The sequence below is a fragment of the Diadema setosum genome, chromosome 2 (assembly GCF_964275005.1).
Source record: "Diadema setosum chromosome 2, eeDiaSeto1, whole genome shotgun sequence".
In the NCBI taxonomy this organism is placed as follows: Eukaryota; Metazoa; Echinodermata; class Echinoidea; order Diadematoida; family Diadematidae; genus Diadema; species Diadema setosum.
Window position 1 is genome coordinate 38,295,799 of NC_092686.1, and position 18,602 is coordinate 38,314,400.

Below are 18,602 nucleotides of genomic sequence, written 5' to 3' on the forward strand. Positions count from 1 at the left end.
AACTGTGTTTAGTGTTATTGTTCCACTACGTGCCCATCACAATCGCTTTTAATCTCATTGAAATTGACAATGTTTTATGTCCCCGTGCAGATGGAAATTGATCTTCCTCCAGACATCAAATGGCCATCCAGCAGGTGTGTAGCAATATTCATATTGTCATGTATTTTCTCATTATTTGTAGCAATTTTCACGTCATCTGTATTATTTCTCATTATCTGTAGCATTGTTTGCATAACTTAGCATTATTTACCAAAATCACTTGTAGAACTGCATCTTCATGATTGCTTTTTGGTTTTTTTTAACGGACAAGTTAATCCTGATGCACACTTGCATACGGTAGGGTGCAGTTGTATAAGCTGGCTGATGCAAAACACCAAATGGAGAAACACTCCTAGGGGAATGCGTCACTAATATTTCATGGTCATGGCTTTACCCGATTTGCATATCATTGTAGGGAATCTTGATTCATTAATCTGCCTCAAAACATGATGGGGTGACGTGTAACACGTTGCTTATGGAAACCAAGTCCACCGTATGTCAACTCCATCAAGATTTACCATATCTCAGAGGCACTAGAATCAGTGATGTTACAGTTTGAAATGTAATTTAAAGGAATATATTGCCAATAAAGGCTGATGGTCACTATACCAAAGAAATATTTTTTGTGTGTCATTGAATGCAGTAATTACCAGTTTATTGACATGGTCATTTCTGAGTCATTATTAAATATCTAATAGGTGAATATTACTCCTTTATCTTAAAGCATTTAAGGAAAATGCCCCACCCATAGAAGAAAATTTAGGCAAATTCAAGAAATACTTTTCTTCTTTTTTTTATAGCATTTTATTGCATAATTAACTAGTATAGTAACTTGAAGCTTGACATGTGCTCTCTTTATACCAAGTACACCAAGTGCCATTTGTAGATAAACCTTTAGGGAATTGTGAAGATGGCAAGTGTGATAGCATTTCTGCAAGAATGTAAAGGGAAACAAAGGATGAAATTTGATGAATCATTTTCATTCTCTCAGCTGATGTGTAGCCATTTGAACCAATGATTGCCATATTCTGGTAGGTCCCAAAAGTCATCATTTTAAGAAGATTCTGTTTTAAATGGGACAGGTTTGCAGAAAAATGGCTGCTTACTGCATGGCAAGGGAATCAGATTGTTTGGTCCACAGTGTGGTCAAATCAATTCTGAGATCTTTCTCAGAAGAGCGTATATATGAATGAAATGATGCACATTGTGAAGAAAATGTGGAAAGTCTCTCTACATTTGTACAGTTTGCACTCATGCATTTCCATTTATTAAAGTTGGTAGTCACATCCTTTTCCTATAGCCCATGACAGTCTTCAAATTTGAATTCAGTATGCAAGGGAATGTGGACCAGATATGTTAGGTTCATAGATGTATGCGATATTTAATTTGCCTACATCATATCTCTATCCCAATAGAAGCAAACCCTGACTTTCTTCTTTTTGTTGTTATCTGTGATCAGGAGTACTTCATACGAACTGCCATCTTTGAGAAATACTGTCTCAGGTATTGTAAAACTTTCAGTTTTGAAATATTCAGTTTTGTTTTGTTTTTGTTTTTTTCACACAAGAATGATGATGTCACTTCAGTGTTTTCAATGTGGTAAATGAATGAATAAGAATATATATATACATTATATATATATATATATATATATATATATATATATATATATATGTGTACATACATGTATATATATGTATATATTTTTTTTTTCTGGGCAGATGATTAGAACATGATCATAACTGTTGCTATATGGTAGACAGTGCAGTCTTGAGGCTCCACTCTTTATGTAATCATGGCAAAATGCAAAATGTTTTCCTCATCACTTACAGAATTTTTATGAGGTAAATATGCTTTATATGTTTCAGAATACACTTATGAAATGTTGCATCGTGGCAAATGTGAAAAGAATGGAAGATATTTCCTGTAAATCACTTGTTGTAAATAAAAGATTATCAGTGACTTCAGAGGAGCATCCAACAATGTATGATATGTTTTTGTTCATGTCCTAATATATTTTCACAGTTCCACATTATTGGATGTATATTCTGCTATAAAGAAGAAATTTACAATACTTGCAATGAATTCAAACTTTTGCCAATTTATAAAGTTATATTGATGGATGAAGTCAGTTGAATTGTGAGAACAAAAAAGAAGGTTCTGTCTTCGAATGATGTTGATGCAAATTGGGTACCCACATTAATTTGTTTTTTTCCTATTTCAGTGAGAGCCATCAATATGTACGTAGTTTGCCAGCCTGGTGGCTCAGTGTGTCTCTGCTATCAACTGCCCGTGAAGCGTCTTGCCAATTCCAAACCCAGCTCGCGCCGCCAAAGTCGGGGCAAGCTGGTGCCCCAGCACTCTGGCCAGTCAGACCCTGGCGGAGTCAGCCGTGGTAGGGGAGATGAAGACTGGGGGAGGCGGCCACAGAATTTGAACCTGAATAGTCGGGAGTCCTCGGCTACCTCCCTATCCCCAGATGGCCCCACCGCCGGGAAGCTCCTCACGCCGACAAGCCCTGCCACTGACTCGTCCCTTAACCTGAGCCAGGACTCCAGCACGGGTCCGCTGACCAGCCCCGCCTACTGGTCCGCCCTGAGCTCTCCGGCCACGCCCGACTTCCCTGGCGGGATGAGGAGAAGCCTCACTGACCAGCTGGACGCGGCCGTATTGAGGTCCCTGGTGGGCGACGTGCCCGGCAGGTCGCGCACCGGTGAGCAGCATGTCGATGTCCACTATATGGTGCTGGTGCTTCATCATCGGATCATTCTCCAGTGCAGTGTACCCCATGTTCCCAGGAGCATAGCCAAGAGAATGCTGATTCACTTTGCCCCACTGAGTGAGTTTGAGACAGGGTGCAGAAATATTATTATTAGACATAGACACTCTGAAAATGACAAAGGCCCTTGTAGAAAAATTTTTGCATTTTTTTTTTTTTTTTTATATATACTGTATATCTCAACTCACCAGTTTCCAATGTATAAGTCTGAGGATACTTCAGAAGAGATGTAAATTGAACTTAATATGCTGTACATTATGTTTTAAAGCTTAAAGGCTAGAAAACATGGAAAATGGAAAAAGAAATTGATTTTGGAGTGAAGTTGTCCGTTGTGGAATCAGTGTTTGATGTTCAAGTAAGCAAGAACATTCCTGTTCACACAGAGGGTAGAAGTTATGTTCTATGTGGTATGTAAAAATCAGATTTTGCAGCTATTAAGAAGGGTTTAAACCAAAGGTTTAAAAGGAATGATCAAAATTTCTGGTATCACTCTCTCACCTATTTGTTGCACTATGCATTTTTGTAGGTATTGCAATTTGTACTGAATTTTGAGCTTCAGGGTGTGTAATTGAAATTGAAACGGTAATAAGCCAGTTCGGAGTTAGCTCATGTGCACATTGGTCCGAATGACCTTTCTTTTTTCTCAGTCGAGTAGTACTTGGGAAAGCATCCATTTCATTATTTTGCATTGAATGTATTAACAATCTCTTTCCATTGATATTGCCAAACACCACTTTTGCTGTCAGGTGGATGTGCAGGCAAGCAGTATTTACAAGGGTTACATGAATAATCATTACATCACAGATACTTATCCCAGTGAATTTAAAAACCAACATGCTTGTTGGTCCGAATGACCTTTTTTCTGCTCATGCTCAAAATGGAACTCCGAACTGGTCTATTGAGTCAGCAGCAACATGGGCAAAACTTTAATGTCACTGATCATTTTGTTGCAATTAATGTACAACAAGAAGTTCTATATATACACTGTCAATGAACTGATTTTGTGGGAATTCTGCCCAATATTGCTGTATTTATATAACACGTAGATAGATCCTTGTCATTTGATTGGTTGTTTGGTATTGATCATTTGTCCCATTTTACTATTACGTCACCATTCATGCAATTGTGGCTCCATTTACCATGCAGTCTTGGATCCATATGGTTTGCTCCATTGCACGCATGCCGAGAGCCCGGCACAATACGCATGTAAAGCGCTTGCATTTGCAGTGTGTATGCGACAGCGTGCTAGCGCAAAGTGCTCAGTGAGCACTCTCTCGATCTCACCGCACATTCTCTCTTGTTTCTAAATTCATATAACATCAAATGACAAGGATCTATTTTAGGTGTTATGTAAAACAAAAGAATAAATGTTTTTCATTCGTGCAATGGACAAAATATTTCATTCAGTGAAAGATGAAATTTTTGATCCATTCAACCCAGCTGCACCTAGTTGAATGGATCATTTCATCTTTCACCTCATGGAATATTCTGTCCATTGCACTCATAAACATTCATTATTTGTATACTGACAGATGGCTACATCATGGCCTACTATCCCGGCACCATGCTGCACCTCCTCAACGTGGGCCCCGAGGTGGAGCCCTGCCTCCATCTTGCCTTTGAGCAGCAGGACGTGCCCTGGATCCCACAGGCCGGGGCAGAAGACTGGGAAGGGGAGAACGGGGAGGGCGGGGAGGGTGGGGAGCTGTTCCTCGGCTCCAGGGAAGAACAGCTACGCACATGTCGCCCTCTACTGTCTCACTGTCTAAGGGACAGAACAGCCAGCAAATATGGTGAGACAGTCTCCTCTTTTATTTCCTTTTCCTTTTGCTTTGGTTTTTCCCTCTTCTTCTACTTCTTCTTTTGTTCTTCCCTTTTTCTTCTCCTTTTTTCTACTTCCTTTTTTTTCTTCTCCTTCATTAGCTTCTCTTCTACTTTTTTTTTTATCTCCTTTGTCATCTCTACTTCTTCTTTTCTCTTGTCTTCTTTGCTTGCTTCTTTTCTTTTTCTTCTTCTTCTTCTTCTTCTTCTGCTTTCTCTTCTTCTTTGCTTCATCTTTCTTCATCTTTCACAAGGCTGCCATTGTAACTCAACTGTCACCTGTCCAAGAGGTCACTGACAAGTAATGAAGCTCTTTAAATGATTGTTTCCATCTGTGAATACACATAAGCAATCCGCGTTTACCAGGGTTTGTTTCTTATCATGAGAAGAGCATAAAACCTTGAAAATACTTTTCGATGACAGTGTTCACATACCCTGTATCTCCTGCTAGTTTATAGTTACTTTTATGCATATTTCAATAGCAATTTTTTAGTTAGAGGGAAGGTCTTTTTTTTTGTCTCTATTGTGTCCTGATGCAAATTGTTATTTTACTGCATGGCAGTAGAATGCTTTCTTTTTAAGTGTTTTGAATAATCCATTAAATATATTTCTCTCCTTTTTAATACCAAGACCAGTGAAACAGTGACATTTTGTTGGTTTGCTGGAATAATTTGACATTTGGAGTTAAAGCATCTAATTAAGAGATCTCATTACCCTTTCTCCCCCCAGATGATGTACTTTTTGACAGCCGGACTGGACGATGCTACAACCCCTTCATCAGCAAGGACAAGCTTCCGTCACTGCTCGTTAGGGATAGTCTAATTCCCTTCAAACTTGGACTGCTGCACCTGGCAATCATCAACCTTAAAGATACAGCTCTGAACAAGAAGGCAAGTCTCATCTTTGCTCTAATAAACACTTGCATCTATCTGCATTGTGTTCAGTGCCACTAGACTCTTCCCCTATGTACACCTGTGTTATAGCAGCCATGGTGCATTCTACAGGGGGACTCAACTCCACACATGTATATCAAGTTAACTTGTATTTAAGTCAACAAAAGGAATAACAGAAGTTTAATTCAGAAAAAGTAATGAAAGCTGCAGAATTTAATGGTTCACTGTATTTTTTCAGTGCAGTGGTTTGACCACTTTCACCCACTCATGTTAGATGAGGTGGTATTAAAATTCTCCCTATCCCATAGAAATGTAAACATTTTGTCACTAGAGGTCGGGTCGGTATGCTGGCCAAATGCTAAGTGCAAATGAATGAGGTAATCTTACGCACCCAAGCGTAACATTGGGAGGTGAAGCGGGGTTACACTTTTTTGTTGACCTGTGTACTTTTGGTTACGTAAGTTACTGTGCAAGCAGGCCATGGGCAGAGCGCATATGCGGTAATCTAAAATTTTCCTTTCTATCATGACTAAAACATTGTCACTACACAATAGAAATGCATTTTCAAAGCTTATAATTACATATTCTTTTTCCAACATGTAAAAGTTGCTTAGAAAATCCACAAAACTATGGTAGTGTGGAGATAGAGAAAGTGCTGAAAAATGTGTTTCGTGTACTTTCAAGTAGAGCTGGTACTGTGCACTGGCACAGCATTCTTGATACTTTGTTATGGAAATTAGATACTGCCACTGCTATTAAATATTATAATTACAATGTATATGAAATAGTAAGAATTACCTCAATTTTTATGGGATTTGAAATAATGAATATGACAAACAGTCTTTCAGTCTGATTTAGCAGTTCAGTGTGTCCTGACAAGCTACTACTGTATGGATTTCCATGATGTCTTGTCTGTACCCCGACAAAAATAGATTAGTCTGTTTTAAAGGTCAGTGTAATGGCCAAAATGTGGTGCTCATGTATGACGAAAAGTAAACTTTCGGCAACCCCAATGCAGATCATTGAGTGCATCACCAAGGACCCCTTTCAGCTGGAGATGGAGGACATCCTAGCTGAGTGCCTCCTGGCCAGCACCTTCGGCTCTGTCAGACTCAAGCTGGAGAGGAATGTCCTACTCTACTTCCCCTTCACCAAGACTGATACCAGCAAAACATTTGTCATCGAGGTAAGGGAAAGATAAAGATAGATAGATAGATAGATAGATAGATAGATAGATAGATAGATAGATAGATAGATAGATAGATAGATATAGATAGATAAATAGATAGACAGATAAATAGATAGACAGATAAATAGATGTAGATAGATAGATAAATAAATAGATAGGTAGATAGAGAGATAGATAGATAGACAGGTAGATAGGTAGATACATGTCGATAGATAGATAGATAGATAGATAGATAGATAGATAGGTTGGTAGGTAGGTAGGTAGATAGATAGATAGATAGATAGATAGATATAGATAGATAAATAGATAGACAGATAAATAGATAGACAGATAAATAGATGTAGATAGATAGATAAATAAATAGATAGGTAGATAGAGAGATAGATAGATAGACAGGTAGATAGGTAGATACATGTCGATAGATAGATAGATAGATAAATAGATAGGTACATGTAGATAGACAGGTAGATAGATAGATAGATAGAAAAAAGAGGAGAGGGGGAAAAAGAGGGAGTAAGTTTGCGAGGGGATGATGAGGGTAACATGCAGCGGGTTAGTTGGAACAAAAGACAAGTAAAAATGGATTAAAGCGTGTGCCCTGACAAAGGCTGTGAACTTGCTCCCTTGCCACGGTTACCCAATTCTCAATGAGTTTGTGCAGAACTCACCTGTCCTTGGTAGGCACAGGGATAATGTTGCCGATGTCTGCGAGTGAAGCAAGTCAAAGCTGACAAGGGTTGTGCAAAGGGGAGGCAGAGGAGGTTTGGGAGGACTGAGTGAAAGAGAATCTAAACGATGAGAGGAGAAGAATATGATATTTGTACTCAAACAAAGGATGCTGATGCTACTGGTGCCACTTAAGTATGAGAAATGTAGGGCAAGGGATGAGATGATATTAAAAATACAACAACCCAAACAAACTTGAGAATATGGCGAAAACAGCCCTGCAAATGAGGACCTAAACAAATGTCTTTGATGTTGTTGATGCAGCTTCAAGAGTAGATGGTCATTGAAAGGGGAGGGGTAGATGGACTGAATGTATTAGAAAGTGAGATAGATAAGAAGGAACACATACACTCTGACCAAAGCAAATGCTACCGAGACCATTCACACACTCTGAGCGTAGCAGGTTTTACTTGGACACTCAAAACAGGGAGGGAATGATTAGATGTGTTTGACTGTAATTGCAAAAGAAATTAGGAAGAGAGAGACAATAATAGAATATGAGAGGAGTGTGCATGGTGTAGGAGTGAACAATCTTATACACAGCTAACTTAAGTGGTTTGAAAAAGAAAGCATTTTATGCATTGCTGAGGAAAACATGTTTTTGCATGGTATAACCAACACTGGTCCTTGCAATGTAAGATTTCATGATTGAGATACACGCATGTCATGCTCCCTGCTCATTTTTTCTTCTTTTTAGACTCTGGATGGACGCAGACTAGCTTGCTTCAAGGCCGTACAGAACAGACACATTCCAAAGATATTTCTCACCAAGGTGTGTGTTGATTGCTTGATTGCAAGGTTGATATCCCATTTAACCCACCCCGATCACATGACTTGTTATCAATTTGGATAGCATGCGTGGGCTTCTATGTTCATATACGGCAAGATGCCCAGTCATGCTCTTGGTTGTTGTCAGTAGCAACTGTATAGCCATTATCAGGTCCTTATTGGGTTCTCAGACATTCTCCTGATAGTGACAGGAGAGTCTATTTGTGCCACGCGGCATAACAAGTTTGTTGTCAATCTTGTGATATACAGTTGTATACACGATACACTTGGATATAGATATCTTTGATCTGTAATGTTATTTTATACATAAATTGTGATTACATTCTGCTCTATTGAGGTGTTCTTGCAGTGAAATCATCATTGTATTCATCATTGCGATCACCATCACTGTTGTTTTAAACCTCATCATTATTTTCATCATCCTCATCATATCACTATCATATTACCATCGCCATTGCAATTGCCATCACCACCACCACCACTGCAACCACCACCATCATCTCCACCACCACCACCCCAACCGCCACCATCACCATCACCACCCCAACCACCACCACCACCACCATCACCATCACCACCGCCACCATCATCACCACCACCACCACCACCACCACCACCCCAACCACCACCACCACCGCCACCACCTCCACCATCACCATCACCACCACCATCACCACCATCATCACCATCACCATCTCCACCACCCCAACCACCAACACCACCATCACCATCAATATCATTGTCACTATGCTCATCTCCATTATCTTTATCTATCATCACTACCATCATCCCACTATCATATGAAGTGATTGATCCTGCCAAACTTGCTTGTTTCAGAGGGGGCGGCGAGAGAAACGCTTTGGCAATGACCCTACCAGCTACCTCTGGGAGGCCCTTGATGCTCACGTCAAGAAAATTCAGGAGCTGGTCCGATCGCCCATCAAGAGATTTGATACGAGATCCATACTCCAGAAGCTGAGAGAGCAGGAGACTGTAAACCAAGTCACCAAGGTCAGACCCAGGGTCATTGCTATGATTGATCTTCTATAGATGTTTGCCAGAAAAAAAAGTAAAGCTTAATTTCATGCATGTTTTGGAACTTTTTTCCAAGCATTGTCAAACTTGTACAACACAGCAGTTCATTCTTGATGTCCAAAACAGTATCCTAAAGTACTTACAATATATTGTGTACCTCCAGATTTTATCACTTTAGGTCCTTGTGCAATGATGATCGCTATTGCACGTTGATCATTATTTCTATATTGATGTTTGCTTTGAGTGTCTTCTCTTGTAGCCTCTGGTACATGTCTGTCACAGGTTTTGCAGTAAGTAAATTAGAGGCACTGATTTCTGGATCGAGTTGACATTTTAGCTTTACTCAATATGATGGCTTCTGGACTGAAGGTGGAAATGTTTGACTGTGAGTTTAGAATGATAAAACTTGACTTCTAACTTGTAAAACTTGGATACAAAGGAAGTAATTGTATATGATGATAATGCTCTGTTTGGACCCCCCCAAAAAAATGAATAATTGGAATTCTTTCTGAGGACCTGGGCATTGAGGAGTAAGTGCATTGTCTTTGGGCATTACCGCTACTGGCCATAACTTTGAACCTGGGATCTCAGGATTGAGAGCCCTCAATGGTAACCACTGAGCCACCACAGGTTAGTGAAATACACAGTCGGTGGTTATTTACACCATAACTGGAGGACACTGTGTCTTTCCTCTGTCAGATTGATGAGAAGGAAACCCTGCCACTGCATCCCCCGGCCGCGAGGTCGTCTCTCCTCAAGAAGGTAGCGGCCTTCTCCAAGAGGGCGCTATCACCCAGCAAGGACCCTCGGCAGGTGAAATCCAGGGACCCCCTCGCCGCAGTCATGATGGAGGAGGATGCGAGACAGGCCTCTGGGATGGACACAAACCAGAACAAACATCTAGAGATGGTGGGCTAATGTGTATTACTGAAGAGTTTGTAAATTGTGATTTGAAGTTGTGAATTATACAAGGATTTAAACATAGTTTGCATTTTTATGCAAGAGATTTTAAAAGGTATAGTTATGAATATTTTATTATGATAATCAGTGGCACATAAATCTGTAACACTGGATGTGCCTGGAATGGATATACAATGTGTAGGTTAGGGCGGTCCGCGGACTACAGTTATTTAGTTAACTTGCCCAATGCCTGGCAGCCCTGTCAGGTGCATCCAGTGTTTAGGTATTTTTGTGTTATTGTATTGATTGATTATTTTGAGTTTTGTAATTGATTGTGTATTGTATGTTTTCTGCCAAATAAAATAATAATTATATGCTTTTTTTTTGTCTTGCATTGAAGTTATCATGTATTTTCCCCCCTGTGTTGTCAGTATCAATGGCAGAGCAAGATATTTAGCTACGTGTATATACCATGGCGTCACGCTTTTAAGATTGATAATACATGTAACGTAAATGGTAATTCATATGTATAGAATATATGACATACAATGTAAAGATAACTTGTACGTGATAACGTTAAATCTGGATGGAGAGCTGCTTCATCTTCACTTTTAAGAAAATTAGACAAGAAAAAATAATATGGCACCGGACACGAAAATTTGGGAGTTGTTTCATTCAAGAGTACAGGGTATTGAAATAACAAAAACAAACCCCATGTAATTGTTCTGTTTGTTACAATGGTATTTTGTTCTGGTAGGATTCATGCACAGATTGATGGGTTAAGACTTAGGAGCAGGAATACATGTATGATTGTAATCAATGACATTAGCTGAGAAGTGAATATGGCAATACCAGGTAAAAGGAAGTGTGGGAATTTCAGTGGAAGGTATGACATATTGTCTTTGGAAGGATATTTGGTTGTCATGGCAATGGAGGATGATGATGATGCAGAAGAGAAATTCACTTTGTAGGAACTAAACAGTCATGTGGCATAAGCTGAAAGCCTTAGGAGAATGTCTAGAAACAAAAAATATCCCCCTCCCCCCCAAAAAAAGATTTTAAGTTTCTGTTTTTTCTTGGGCATGATTCACAGATCCTGGGTGACCTTGTGTCCTTCCTCCGCTCAAACATGCCATTCCACTCCCAAGAGAGGCTAGTGAACTATGCCTCTGAGTACGTGGGCTGCCAGCTGCAGCAGATGAAACACATGATTAGTCTCCTGATGGCGGCAAACGGGTTCACCGAAGACATGGATGAATTGGCAAAGGTGTCCCTGTAAGTCCAGAACTTGTGTGTGTGTTGCCAAATCAGAGCTGCCAACATTTTTTTTTTTGCCATGATTAATATGTTTTTCTTCTTCATTAAAGATAAAATTGTTGCTTCTTTATTTCAGATTGAAAGCATGCTAGATCTGGATTTAGTCTTAGCATGTCCATTTGTTAAATTTTCCTGCTCCCAACCCCCTCCCCCCCCCAAAAAAAAAAAAGAAAAAGAAAAAGAAGATGAATGTAGAATACAGCAATTTCAACTCCACAAATCAAAAAGTTGATGCACGTATTTCTTTTTCTAGTGAAGAAACAAGAGGGGAAAACCGAGTAGTCAGTCATGAATATTGCCCTTTGACACTCTGCGTTGAAAGCCGTCATTATCATGCAAATATACCCAGTCTCTTTGCAGCCTGTTTTAGTAAATTGCATCTTTGACTCCCAAGTGATGCAGTCGTTTTGTCTCTCATCTGTCATGTGACATAGAAACCAACCAGCCTCTGAGAAGGAGCAGAGTCTCTTCTTCATGATCGAGAGGCTCTTCTCGGCAGCACAGCACCTCTGCTTCCCGCAGCCCCCAGGTAAGTCTTTTCTGTTGTTGAAGTACAGTCTGACCTTTCCTATCCAGACATGTCGGGAACGGCGCTCATCCGGATGAGGGATTTGGCCGGATATGGGAGACTCAATGTTTAATATAATGTTATGCAGCTGCCAGCCAATGAAAGCTGCATGTACATAATTATATCAATTTTACGTGAACTTGTCACTTCATTCTCAGCTGAACTGCATTCAGAATTGTCTGATAATTTGCTCAATGAACAATCGCCTGTACTGTGGTTTCCTGATTTAACGAAAAAGTTTTCTGTCCATGTTCTTGCCATGATTTGGGTGTAGTGAATGTCTAAATGCGTGTTATTAAGATGATAATTAGATGTGAATGTATGTTAATCATGTTGAATAATATGCAATTCATGTGAGTCTGTGTAGGAACTTTGTTTGAGTTTGAAATCCTCTTTCCTCCGTAATTATTAGCTTGAAAAAAAAAAAAAATCACACCGAGATTGCGTCCAGATAATAGAGAAATCCGGATAAAGGGAGGCCGGATAAGAGAGGTCGGACTGTATTGAGGATGGGGCTAGGGTATTATAAGAGGCTTTTAATCATACTCAGAAGATATTGTAATTTTGTCGTGTTATGAATCGCAAACTGTTGCCAAAGGTTTGCTGTTGGAAATTGAGGTTTGCACATATTTTGTTGGTGCTGATTCTAATGCCCTTGTAGATTTTTTGTTTTTTCATTAGTTGATTGTTGTACTTTTCTTGCTGTGAAAAGGTCTTTGTATGATTTAATTTGTCTTCTCCAAGATATCAAACCCCATTGATTCTATACAAGAGTCATCTACCAGTAGTTTCCATGAGCAGTTGGTGAACTGTTTCCTTGAACATATCTTTCAAGACGCTTTCTACATACCATTGCTGAGTTTGGAGTGAAAGTAAATACAGTTTAAATGTAATAATGTATAGTCTTTCTTCGAGGAAAATTTGGAGGTTTTCTGTGCATTTTTTTAATCATTTCTCTCCATGTTTTTCTCCTCCCCCACCCGATGGTTTTCTGCTGGTTTTGTATTTCTCAAGGATTCAAGAACTTCTTCCTGTCCCTGGCCTTCCGCTGCCTGGACCGGACCATGTTCCTACAGTACGTCAGCCAAGGTGTGCTAGAGCTCAACGAGGCGTTCCTCATCCAGCTGATAGAGGAGATGAGTGATGAGGAACGGGCAAATGTAGACCTCAAGTTCAAGCTGCTGCACAAAATACCCAAGGTAGTGTAAGAGTGCTGGTTTTAAGTGTCGGTAGCGTGGTGTGCACTCTTAACTATACGATGCCAAGCCACAGTCGAACATTAATCCAGTCAGAAGACAAGATGGTAGTTCCAGATATACAATCGTTTATTAAATATAATGATCAGGAACAGCTATTATAAGATGAACATTATAATGATTCAGAATTCAAGAATGATGAATAATATTGATGAGGGAAGATTGTCGGTACTAAATAAAGAATGCTGTTCACTCCTTCTTGGCACATGACCGAACAGAGTCGGGGCCGGAGTCAGATTGCCTCTTCAACTCCAGGAGCACAAGATATATAGGAGCATGGATAGGAGAGGGTCTCTGATGTGGGGATTATAGTTTCACTGAACAGTACTGAGTAAGGGACTGGCTGTGGGAATTGTAAACACAGTCTGAATTTACTTAAACTTGATTGGGGACAAAGGGAAGGATTAACTATTGAGTAGAGATTAACCAAAGTAATAACAGAGATGGTTGGGTTCCTAATGGAAGTTTTATTGGAGGTTTGATGGTCTTGTTAATAAAAGGATAGGAGACTATAAAACTGGGAAGTGTACACAGGGTTTTGGATTGAGCTGATCTTATATTTAGACAGAATGATTGGGCAGGAAATGGGGATAAATTCTTAACCTGGTCAATCAAGAAACACTTATATTCTACATAAGGTTTGTTCTGTTTTATGATTAAATAAATGATTCACTAAAGTATGAAGTCCCAATTTCTCCATCTTACATTAGAGATGTTCTTGGGTGTCAAGGAGATAATGTCAGTAGGAAGATCTGGGCCAGTATTCAGTTCAATACTTGACTTTAATATGAAACAGAGTTGCAAGTAAGGGAAATTATGACAGGGACACTGCTAAAGATCCTCTCGTACGAACAATATTTCTTTATGTGTTTCTGAACTTTCTGAGGAATATTGCTCCATAGACATGCATTTTTAAAAACAATTGTATCAGGAAGATCTTCTTGCAATAATGATTTGTTCTTGTATGGTATGGTATCTTCTTGTATTTAATAGTGTCTATTACAGCAGGATTTGCCTTTATATTGAAGTTTTGTTTCATGTTTAGTGTTTGTAGTTCAGAGTAACTCCAAAGTTTGTATTAAAGTCCAGAGTTAGATATTGGATTTGATGCCGTTTGGGTCTTCACTATGCTGCTCAATGAATGTCTCTTGGAAGGAAGAAAAAACAAATTGCAGGCTGAGGCGTATTGTTCTGGGTTAGTGCCATAATGAACAAAGTATGATTGATGCTGAGTTTAACTTATGGCAAAGATTGCAGACATAGTGAATAAAGCAACAAAATGTGTGTGTGTGTGTGTGTGTGTGTGTGCATTTGAAAAGACTGTAATGAAATGTAAGAAAAAACAAACCAACACTGTTTTGCATTTAAGCAATGTGGCCAATCAAATGTATTCTTGTTTCTCTCTTCCTTGAAGGCATCTGCAGAAAGAGTTCTCCTGCAGTGGGATCATCCAAAGAGTAACTTGATTAAAGCCCAGCATTACACTTCGTCATGCCTACAAGAAGGTATAACAATCATGTTACATTAAAAGATTGTGTTGTGGAAATCTCTGCCTAAACTAGGGGAATTGTAAATATTTGACAATTTGGGAGTATTATTGATGTAAATTTATGTTATTATTGGTTCATATAGAATTCTGTTGATTTTGGATGAATTTGTCCAAAACCTTGTCTTCTTATTGCAATTTCACTACTCACACACAAACCAGTTGTCAAAATCCCGGATTTAAGAATATCTGCAAAAGGAAATGATGGGGCGATCAAAGAGTGATGCAGTTAAACCCATAGATTACCCCAAACCACATTCCTGAGGCTTGATGCTGTATCTTTGTGGTCTTACTTCTTACAGTTTGTTGCTATTGTTTTATAAGGATGTTATTCATATTTGCTCTCTGTTGCTTATGCCTCGTCAAATCAAAAAAAAAAGGGGGGGGGGGGGTAAGGAGTCACCCATTTGAATTTCCAAGGGTTCCGCTCTTAAATTCTTCCCGTCTAAGCAAGGGGTACCTTTGAACTGTTGACCATGACCGAGTTTCTGCAGCCCCTGGGTTAAAGTACTTCAAGTAGCTTCAACATTTTATGTCTTGCAGGTACTGAGTCTCGCCAGAAAAATCTGAGCGCCAGTGCAGTGACACAGACTCGTTCACACAGGTCCCGAAAGAAGAGCAGCGAAGCAGGTAAGCAATAACAATGTGGAGTCATTTGAAAAGAGAAGGCAAAAATGTCATGACTCCAATGTCAAAACTTAACACATTGTCATTTTGTTGTAATACTGTATGAACTCAGCAGTGATGACTCTTGGAGGAAGGATTGTAATTCCTGAATTCTTGATGAAAAGTAAAGAGATTTTTTAATCAGTGGGAGTGTTGCGAGTGGATGACATTATTGCCTGGGCTAACATGCATTTCTGATTACATTTGATATGATTATTATATATTTTTGTAAAAATAAGTACAACTTTGAATTTCACAACTGTCATATGTCAAATCTGATTTCGATGAATTTTCTGCCATTCCGTTCGTCTGATCTTACTCTATTCATTAAAGTCAGTTTGAACATGATGTGTGGAATTAAACCTTGATATTCCCTCTGTGCAATACAGACTGGCTTCATTTTCATTAATTTTCTTTTCATCTCCGCAGCCATCGTAGGTCAGGAGGTTTATGAGGACTTCTTTCAAGCCATCCCAGATTTTCCTCCCCTCACCTACTTCATGAAAGTCATCGAGGGAGCAGGTGAGAGAGAACACTCCTTTGGAATGTAAAGATGGATTATTAAAGGCAAGTTCACCTTCTTATACATAAGGATTGAGAGAATGCAGCAATATTAGTAGAACACATCTGTGAAAATTTGAGGAAAATTGGACAGTCTGTTCAAAAGTTACGAATATTTTAGGTATCTGCGCAGTCACTGCTGGAAGAGAAGACTACTACAGTGTATGATGTCACATTCGTACAACTCTATAAGGAAAATAAAAAGAGAATTTCACAAAACTTTACTTTTTGAATAAAGTGCACATTTCTTCGACTTGCTACTGACGTATGTTAAGGATTTTATTATTTCCCCTGCCTTCTGAAAGAGAGAAGTCGAGTGTTCTTTTGTTATGCGAGAAAAATGGAAATATGTTGAATTTTCTTTATTCTTTCTTTATATCGTTGTACTCATGTGACATCACAAGCTATAGTAGTCTTTTCATCCAGCCGTGACTGAGCAGAAACTTCAAAAATTCATAACTTTTGAACGGATTGTCCGATTTTGCTCAAACTCTCACTGATGTGTTCTACTAATATTGCTGCATTCTCTCAATCCTTATGTCTTTGAAGGTGAACTTGTCCTTTAACCCTTTGTGTGCTTGGAGTGCTGGTTGACAACAGAAAAACGCCTTAGCGTTGTACACACTGTCCCAATACCCCAGCACAGAAAGGGTTAATCAGTTTTTCCTTTTTCTGTGTGTGTGTGTGTGTTTGTTTGTGTGAATGAACTTAGATGTAAAAGGATTTGATAGTTTTGACTTCATCTCTGTGAAAAATGAATGTCACTGATGGTCATGTGCACATTTTGGTTGCTCGTAACATGCATCTATAGAATGGGGTGATCACTCATCAGCCCTTGACAGTCAATACCAATACATGGCATATGAATTTGATTTGTGTTTTCAACATAAGATTAGTTTGCTGCAATTATTAGTTACTCTGTGATGTCGCAGTGACAAGCAGCGCCGTGCTGTAGATGACATTCTCCTAACCAAGGCCATGATGAAAAGTAATGAAAGAAGGACGATTTGATTTGTGGATGTGTTTGTTTGCCTGCTATTACAAAATTACATGAGCTGAATTTTTTACATTCATCGTAATCAAGGTTGAGTGGTCTCTGCATTATTTATTATGGAGTACACTGATGAAAATGAGACTAGACCCCAGATTTTACCCAGAAATCATGGTTTATCCATCTTTCCTCCCATTCTCACTTCCAGACCAAGCCTGGCAGACTCCTGCAAAGGGAAGATCGGAACTCCAGCAAGCCCTCAACTCTCAGTTTGTGGGGCGCGTGGCGCTGCAATCGTCTGTCAAGGAGCACGGTTTGGACTTGGGAGGGATAGCTTTCTGAGACTAGTCACGTTAGAATCATTTTGGCTTGTGGCCATTCAACCATGTATTTCCTTGACAATCATTCGAATCATAAAGAATGTGGGCTCTGATTCAGGAGGTACAGTCAACCTTGCATAAGTCGAATCTATTTGGACTGAAGAAATAGCTTCGGCTTTGAGAAAATTTGACTTATGAGGAATTAAAATTGATAGAATATTAAGAGAAGAGGACTTGAAAAGAAATTTGACTTTAAACAATTATTCAATTTATGCAAGGTCAACTTACGCAAGGTTTACTGTACCTGTAGTTAACAGGCATTGCAAATTGCATGTTTGTCTTCGTAGGGTATAATCATGTTTTTAGCTAGGATAAAAACTTTGTCCCAGGTAATTCATCAATCATTCTGGAGTTCCTGGTTGTACAACACATCTTTGTCTGTGCAGAGCGGTATCAAGGTTCCCTGTTTTGTTTTGTTTTGTTTTTTCATGTTTTGTTTTTGAATGTTTTGGGATAATGAGTGCATAGGAAACAGAGGTATCAAGAATTGGCGTTCTGCTGCTCTCCGATTTATTTTGCAGGTTTGGGGCAAGACAGTGGTAAGGTATAGAGTACAGAAAGAGACTTGTCCCTTTTGTAGGCAGTACTGATATTTGTTATCTGCAAGAAAATATCGTCGGCCTCATGCCATAAGTCTATAGACTTTGTACACTGTTAGGGCCCTTTTGGCATGAGGCCGACGGAATGCTCTGGGGGGTGTTTCATCAACGTTTGTCGGCGCTGACAACTTGAATCACCATAGTAACAGTCAGTGACCAGAGCATCTCAGCCAATCAAAACCAAAGATTTTGTTGAAATTGGTCAGCACTGACAGTTGTCAGCGCTGACAAGCGTTGATGAAACACCCCCCTGATCATTCCAGGTTTAATCCAGAGTGTCCATTTCCATGTCATCCATTTGGAAGCAAGAGTTGTGGCGTGTTTACACAGAGCATGGTACGGGCAACGGGCTGAGTTTTTGCTGTGGTACGCCAAAAGGAACCATGTCTGGTTCTGTTCAAAAAGAATCTGTACATCGGTACAAAATCACCCAAAATGTTATTCTTATGTCAAAATCAAGAGCAACAAAATCAACAGTAGAGGATCAATTTTGTAACAGAATCATTAGTGGAGAAATTATATTGTAACAGATACAGACATGGTTCCT

General features: G+C 39.3%; 1 protein-coding gene across 1 annotated transcript in view; it reads left to right on the plus strand.

Annotated features, from left to right (window-relative positions):
* The window catches only part of LOC140242494 (gamma-secretase-activating protein-like), a 30,618-nt gene extending 12,870 nt beyond the window's left edge, over positions 1–17,748 (plus strand). Inside the window, exons 7-22 of the mRNA XM_072322230.1 lie at positions 91–134; positions 1,502–1,542; positions 2,264–2,878; positions 4,351–4,611; positions 5,369–5,529; positions 6,551–6,718; positions 8,145–8,219; positions 9,074–9,247; positions 9,971–10,180; positions 11,265–11,446; positions 11,923–12,017; positions 13,071–13,255; positions 14,727–14,817; positions 15,402–15,488; positions 15,954–16,046; positions 17,285–17,748. Coding sequence (XP_072178331.1) covers positions 91–134; positions 1,502–1,542; positions 2,264–2,878; positions 4,351–4,611; positions 5,369–5,529; positions 6,551–6,718; positions 8,145–8,219; positions 9,074–9,247; positions 9,971–10,180; positions 11,265–11,446; positions 11,923–12,017; positions 13,071–13,255; positions 14,727–14,817; positions 15,402–15,488; positions 15,954–16,046; positions 17,285–17,418 — 2,616 coding nt within the window. The 3' untranslated portion in view covers positions 17,419–17,748. The remainder of the gene's footprint in view (positions 1–90; positions 135–1,501; positions 1,543–2,263; positions 2,879–4,350; positions 4,612–5,368; positions 5,530–6,550; positions 6,719–8,144; positions 8,220–9,073; positions 9,248–9,970; positions 10,181–11,264; positions 11,447–11,922; positions 12,018–13,070; positions 13,256–14,726; positions 14,818–15,401; positions 15,489–15,953; positions 16,047–17,284) is intronic.
* Positions 17,749–18,602: the final 854 nt, after the last annotated feature.